General features: G+C 39.1%; 1 protein-coding gene and 1 long non-coding RNA gene across 3 annotated transcripts in view; one reads left to right on the top strand and one right to left on the bottom strand.

Annotated features, from left to right (window-relative positions):
• Positions 1-7,500, bottom strand: part of LOC138008433 (uncharacterized) — a 586,097-nt gene that overhangs the window by 313,564 nt on the left and 265,033 nt on the right. The window lies entirely within an intron of this gene.
• Positions 712-2,996, top strand: LOC138008739 (histamine H2 receptor-like). The gene is made up of 2 exons (XM_068856043.1): positions 712-1,162; positions 1,205-2,996. The coding sequence occupies exons 1-2, from the start codon at positions 713-715 to the stop codon at positions 1,676-1,678; spliced, it is 924 nt and encodes a 307-aa protein (XP_068712144.1). The 5' UTR covers position 712; the 3' UTR covers positions 1,679-2,996.

The raw sequence follows: 7,500 nt of genomic DNA, 5'->3' as shown, positions 1-7,500 counted from the left end.
GAGTTTCTCTTTGATTGTTCACAATTTTATAAGCAATTCAAAGTAGTTAGAAAGAACGAGCCTTAAAAACGAATAAAACAGTATGGTCCAAAGCCCTTATACTCTTTGTCAAGGTAAAGGTTTATTTGTTTTGTGGACTGCTGTCTGTTTTTTCCTGTGATTTTTCAAACTGAAAAACCTTAATTTTAAAAATGCGAACCTTAGTTGATGTAATCAGCTGTGCACCATATGTTTAAACAAAAATTTCTTTTTGACCAATCCGGGCAGAGATTTACGATTCCTCATGTAATGGAAACAAATAGTTCCCAGTTCAATTTGCTGTTTTTAATTGTTTTTGATTTTCTAGGCAAAAATTCATCTTGTTTGTATTTAAAATACAGAAAAGCATTCATTCCAAAGTAAAAGAAAAATTGCAGAAACGAAGGAAAGTTATCAGTTCCTTCCAATATACTGCATACAGGCATCCGGTTTAATTAAATCCTCGTTAAAATGAGGTCCTTCATCGAAGGCAAGGGTTGACAACATCATGAACGCTTCAGCGCATTGAAGTGATATTTACAAGGGCTTGAAAGGAAAAAAGTTGATCCCCCACTTGTCTGAAGCAAATTTAAGTTTGACGAGCACTTAACACAGCTGTCAGGTGTCTTCTTCCTTGAGCAACGAATATTGCATAAAGCAACCCGGTACAGCAAAGGCCTTCGTATGGAAAAGTATGGCGAACAGTACGAGCAACCATACTCTAAGTTCCAGTAGTGGTATTTTAACGGAACCATTGGATACTTGGTATTGGATCATCCGTGGTATCATTGCTGTGCTTACAATCACTGGAAACGGTCTCATCATTAATTTTATAACTTGCAGACGACATCTGCGAGTAACCAGTAACTGGTTCGTTCTATCCTTGGCGATTGCAGACTTTTGCATCGGTTTGTTTGTCATACCAAGTGAATTTGCCTGTAAGTTTTATTTCCGATGTGACTGGTACTTGCAGATTGTATTTTATAACTTTCTGCTGTTTTCTTCAACAACGAACCTTTGGGCCGTGGCAATCGACAGATACATTGGTATTGTGCACTCTCTGAGGTATGCGTCGTTGGTGACAAGCGAGCGAGTAATTGCAATGGTGGCCATAGCCTGGAGTTCCACATTCGCTGCAACATTTGTTCGCCTCCTTTGGTTTTAAAACGATCACTTTCAACAGAAGATCGAAAAATATTATCGAGTGGCCGTGGATGTTTTATTCGGCATTGTTTCTTGCCTTTTACTAATTTTTATTTATCTTCGTATTGTTTTTATTTCACGAAAAGTATCCAAGCAAATAACCACCCAAGCAGTTAACATAAATCACAACTACAAACCAAAGGAGCTGAAATTTCGAAGCCGGCATAGGAGACAAAATTTGTCTACAAGCCTTCTTGGCTCCGTTATCTTGTTATTTGTTCTTTGTAACAGCCTAAGTGTCTCTTTATCCCTCTGCTTTACCTACAGGCTTTGCTCTATTGAACCGGTTCTCGTGAAAGTAGCGTACTTGCTCGTTCATTTAAACTCCAGCGTTAATTTTGTCGTGTACGCATTGATCAAAAAAGATATTCGTCTTGAAATCAAACGTATGTTCCGTTGTCGCAATTCAGTCGAACCGCCTCAGACTACTTTCAGTATTGTGGAGAATATTCCATGATGGAGTAGTCGCTAATCTAAGGGGTAAGCTTGTTTGTAACCGTGACTCTACGCATTAAGGCAACCGGGCTGGATAAAATTCTGCTGAAATTTTTGAGCGAGCATAGTGTGTACCATCGTTGATGTGAGTTCCGTTTTACCTTTATCCATTCATTCAAATGGAACAATAGTTTTCTTGTATGACCTAAAAACCGCGTTCATCGCTCCAAAGTACGCGTATGGCGATTACAACTCAACACTGCCAGGATATCTTAAAAGACTTAAAGAATACTTCACTGGAAGTAAACGAACGCAACCGCAAATGAAAAGCAAAACGTGTAGCATAGCACAGAAATAATAAGATAGTGATCCGAAAACTTTCCGACAGGCAATCGTCACGCGTGCCCACCCACACACTCACTCATCCAAGAAATCGAAAATTTCGCCGGTATGCGCGATGCTGTACCACAAGAAAGTCATGCTTAAGAAAGTGGCTGCCAAGGTCAGTTTCGCCTGGCGGCTCGCAAAAAATAATTTTTTTAAAACCTTAAAATGATTTTAAGTGATACTTTATCCCAAATTTTTTCAAATGGAAAGTTGTCAGTGCTTTCGTCGAATTCACGCAATCATATACAGAAATCTGACCAGAAAGGAAGAACAATCCTAGCCCCAACGCCAGCGATCTTTGTCAACTCAGTTCTATAATTTTTACACAATTAATTACTGGGTTGCCATATGGCAATCCAGTCAAAAACTGACTCGGCATTTCGATTGGATAAACAAGACAGGCGGTGAAAAATAAATATCTGGAATCTCCAAAGGGACGATTAATGGACGATTAATGCATCTTTCGATCGACCGTCGAGCAATATGTTGTATTTCTAAATATTTTACAAACTGTGGTGTTGTGCACAACACTGAAACCAAATGACAAATTGCGTGATAAGTTTGTCATATTGAATATGGGTTTAACAGGCTCATTGAAGGAATCGAACACCTTGAATGCATCTTTGATCTCTGTTGTCTGGATCTATATTTATTGGTACTCAACACAACAAGAATTATTTGAAAGAAAGCCTGCTGTCCATTTTTTGTTTCATTTTTCAAGGAAAGGGTTCTTCAGCAAGGGGTTTGATCTTGAACACTGGTGGGAAATTTATCTAGTTGCGTGTGGTTTAATTTTGAGACGGAGTGTCACGCCTTGTTTGCACGCACGCAAACAAAACAGAATACCAGTAATAGCTCATACTTGGTGGAAGAAGTTACTTTCTTCCTTCTAACAGCAAATATGTTTTGTTTCAATAAAATTTTTGGCTGATTTTTCTGCCTTTTTAAGTGTGTCTTTGTGGATTGATGGTGTTCTAAATGATTCGAACTTAACTAATTTGCATATGTGGGTTAACATTTGATACCCGAGTTGTTTTCAGATGACAAGAATTTTAGCCATTTTTCATTTCAAGTGTTCTTTCATGGAAATGATTAATAGGTAGTCATAGTTGTTTTCATAAATGTGAGGGGAATTTTTGTTCTTTCATGTAAATGAAACAGGCCAGCTTGGCTGGCAAAATACGGCAATGCAACCAAGAACGGACGAACTTCAAACAAGATCCGCTCCAACCTCTTGGTGCTTTACAGCGGTTATCAGTTACACGCGCCCCTTAACAACATTTTTTTAATATTCCGAAACTAGAATTTATTTGGACGTCAATCAATTGTTTCCATAACGAATTCGACTGCTGCGAAGTGAAAAGGACTATTGTCATAGAAACATTTGATTGACGTCCACCCAAAATTTAGTTTGAAAAAATGAAAAAAAAGTCGTTGAGGGGCGCGTGAAACTGATCATAATCGCTGTAAACAAACTGTTTTCAACCTGAACACGAAAAGCGTTCACTGTGTAAGAAGTAGAGTCGACTTAGTATGGCCGTGTAGCCGCGTCGAGCCCCAGAAAGCTCGAGAAAAATGAAGCCTCGCTTATGTTTAGGTGAGCTAACCTGGGTTGAGCCTGCAATCCAATCGAAAACCAGTACCTGGCCAGTGGTCAACTTCAAAAAACATCTGACCTCCGTGAGCTCTAAGCTTGAGAACGCGATATGGCAACATGATAGTGGTCAGCGGATACCTCGTTTTGACAGGTGTCAATTGATCAAAACATGGATATGTATGCTGTAAACTAGCATGATGCTGGTCACATTGGCATACATGGAGGGGTGGACGTACGGACGGTCGATGACGTCATGGCTATAAAACCAAAATTTCTCGCATCGATGGTTTACCATATTTTGTTAACTATGGTGCTCTGCGCGCGCGGAGCTCCGCTACAAACAAGAAGCTATTTCAACAAGGAGCTACTTAAAGGGAACCTCCACTAAAACAACAAAATTATAACCTTAAACCACGGAACATAATGTTTACAATTACAATTGTTAAAAAAAAAAAAAAGCTTGTTATAATCTTGACTTTCAAATTCCCGGGCGCAGCCATCTTAAATAATTGTGATGTATCGGGGTTGCCTTATTGTTCCAGAACAATCGTCCTTTGTGTCAGAACAATAGGGCAACCACGATACGTCACAATTATTCAAGATGGCGGCGCCCGAAAAATTTGAAAGCCAATATTATAACAAGCGTTTTTGTTTGAACAATTTTAATTGTAAACATTATGTTCTGTGGTTTAAAGTTATTTTGTTGTTTTAGTGGAGGTTCCCTTTAAAAAAGAAATATATAGTGTTTCGTTTCCGGAATGGTAAGGGCGGGAGAAAAGAAGATAAAATATGTTGATTCAGCTCATTCGAATTACTACTTACTAAGTCTTGGAAATCATGGATCGCGATAACTTTGGATTTTTCAACAGTCTATCGCTTCAGTCTAATCCAAAATCATTCAGGTAGCACTTTGTATTGATTTGATTTTAGATAATATTTTCTTATTTTAGTTGACTGTATACTCTGTACACTAGTTATTTGTATACCTGTTCGTTCTACAATGTATTATTTGTCAAACACAATTGAATACTTTAGCTTTCTCTACTTTTTCTCTCTTTTATACAAACACATCCATATGCTATATTGTGCCTTTCCATAGGATTCACGATGCAATTAGGCCAGAGATATCTCAAACTACTCGAAAAAAAAAAGCAAAGAAAACAGACGAGAATCAAGAAATCACACAATCCTTCGATCAGAAATTCTAAATTCCTTTTTTGACTCGAAAGCCTCGTTTTTGCGCCTTCTGAACCTAACACTGCTAAGACGTGGCCTCAACTGTAATAAAAGTTATTACAAACTCTTCTTTGATTGGCTACTACACCTTACTGTGTAAATAGTTTATCCTGAAGTCAAAATAGATACGTTTTGTTTCTGAGGAAACGAAACAAAACTAAGTAGTGTTTCGTTCCCGGACTGAGCATCTCTGGAGATGATGAGAAATAGGCCGCATTCGAGCTCGATCCCCTGGCCTGCTTCTTCAATTGTGCGAGTTACCAGAAGTTATTTTCGGATTGGCTTAGCCAGCATTACTCCTGGGAAAATCCAGTTTCCGCGCCTTCAATACCCCTCAACTCAGTGCCAACTGTTTTTGTGTAACATGCACCACAGGACACCCAGTTTACGCCTGAGATCGTCTAGTTTTAGTTTTACCAGCATCACAGGACAATATTCACCCGAACAAGGTGACATTCAGCTTAGTGGAGAGTATCGAAGATAGAATCGGCGGAATCGTAACGTAGGTTCGACTCCTGCAAACGGGTACTTAGGTTCCTTCCGATTACTCCCGAGTCAACATCGAAAACTTTAAGGTATATCTCTGCAAAAAGTTTGTTCGCTCTTGCACTAAATATTTGTATGTGAGCGTTAACCGTGCTCCGCCAGCTCGGCTTAGGTCGGCTGCGATTGTCAAATTGCACTGGCTTTTCGATTATCACTATTCTTAGTTGAGAACTATTTCCAAAGTGGTCACTTGTACTACTGTTACCCAGGGCTTGAGGATCCAGAGATGCTGTCATGCGTGTTACACAAATCATCTGGAGAGAATGGCGTTGTGGTTCAGTACTCTTACGACACCTGATTAGGGCGGTATTCCGAAACTCTTGCATTCTTAAGGTATAAACTATAGGATTTACAAAGGAATTGGCGAAGAACAAGACATCTACGGACTGGCGGATATTAAATAAGGCCTTTGTGGATAGTGTGGTGAATCCTCTTACTCCGAGGACAGCGTAGAAAAACCAGGGAAGAATGGAAAGTGTGCTTAGAGCAGTGACAACGAATAACGTGGCTGTCATTTTCCTGTCGAAGGCCCCTGCCCCAGACAGATGTGGAAGGACATTTCTTTTGACATTAAAGATAATAATAATATAGGATACTATGACGGTCGAAAGGACAATTATAATGAGTGACGCCCAAACGATTTCGGAGGCTTTTAAGTTAGTAAGGCTTAGCGCAGCCTCTGCAGACGCCGGAACAAGAGCTAATAGCCAAATGCAAACAATGGTCTTTAAATAAATCCAGTTCATCATTCGAGAGTGTCTGAAAGGAAATAAAGCTGCATGAAGGCGTTCCAACGACAGCAAGGCAAGATTAAGCAGAGAGCAATTTGTAAAAATGTTCTCAAAGTACATGACTGTGAACTTTTTCCAACTGAATCCACTTTCAGGTTTAAAGGTTAGCGTATGGCAAATATGCATGGGCTCTGACACAGCTCCCACCAGCAAATCGGCCACAGCCAGGTTTATGATCAGGTACGTAGTGCACTTGCGTAGATGGTGATTTCTTGCAAAGGTGATGATAGTGAAGCCGTTTATTAGAAATATGATGACAAATTCAGAGATGTAAACTGAAAGCCACACCCTTGTCGAAGGATCATGTGTTCCTTTTTCATTGGGCATTCTCAAGCTAAGGCATATTTAAATTGTCTGGGGTTGTCTCTTGTCTGTTCTAATAAATTGATAAATCAAAAGATTAAAATTTGCTGATAAAGAAATCTCCTGGTCCCCCTTTTTTAGCGGGGGCCGAAAATTTCAATTAGTTTTATCGATACAAGTGACTGGCGTATTTTAAGAACAGTTACTGCGACGGCAACGTTCCATCCAGTTTACATCGTACAATGTGGATGAAATTAAAATAAATTGGTGCGAGTGGTTTCAGAGTAAAAATAGAGACTACAGGGTTCACATTTTTACGCTCACGTTGTCGTCAAAACCTCAAAATTTGTCATTTCTTGTTGTTACGCAGTGTACTGCAAAAATTGTTCTAAAATGCATGCTGCAAGTGCAGCACGGTTATTTTTTGTGGCGATGCCGTTGACGTGGCAGGTGGAAATTTGCGTTTTTCCTACAAATCCAAGAAACTTGTTTGATTTTAGTTCATTTCTTGTGTGTTTTCTACAGATATCTATCTAGAAATTTGTCAAAAGGGAGACACTAAGCTGGAGTGAGAGATATTGCATGTATTAATAACAAGCAGTATTTTAAGGAAGCTCTGAATCTGCTCCATTTCACTTCCAGCAATAATTTACGGAGGTCAGCGAGTTCGTTACCATGACACCACCTATATCCTCAGATGTGAAAGATAAAAGCAATATCCTCACTGCATACGGTAGAGGTATGATTTTTTTACAAAGAGGAAAATCCTAGTATTTCATCAGTATGTATAAAATAATGAGTTTTTTTGCATAGAGAATAGTAAAAACACCGCTAAGATGTTGTATACACTGTATACTAACAAAAGAAATAACGATTTTCGATTTTCTTCCGTGGAGACCACTTGTGATGCGATGATTAACGCTATGGGGCTGGATGCAACAGATGTCTTGGAGTATTTCGATAAGAATATCCACTTCATTTCCG

The sequence above is a fragment of the Montipora foliosa genome, chromosome 6 (genome assembly GCF_036669935.1).
Source record: "Montipora foliosa isolate CH-2021 chromosome 6, ASM3666993v2, whole genome shotgun sequence".
In the NCBI taxonomy this organism is placed as follows: Eukaryota; Metazoa; Cnidaria; class Anthozoa; order Scleractinia; family Acroporidae; genus Montipora; species Montipora foliosa.
The sequence above is the reverse complement of the archived record's forward strand: the minus strand, read 5'-3'. Positions and strand labels throughout refer to the sequence as shown.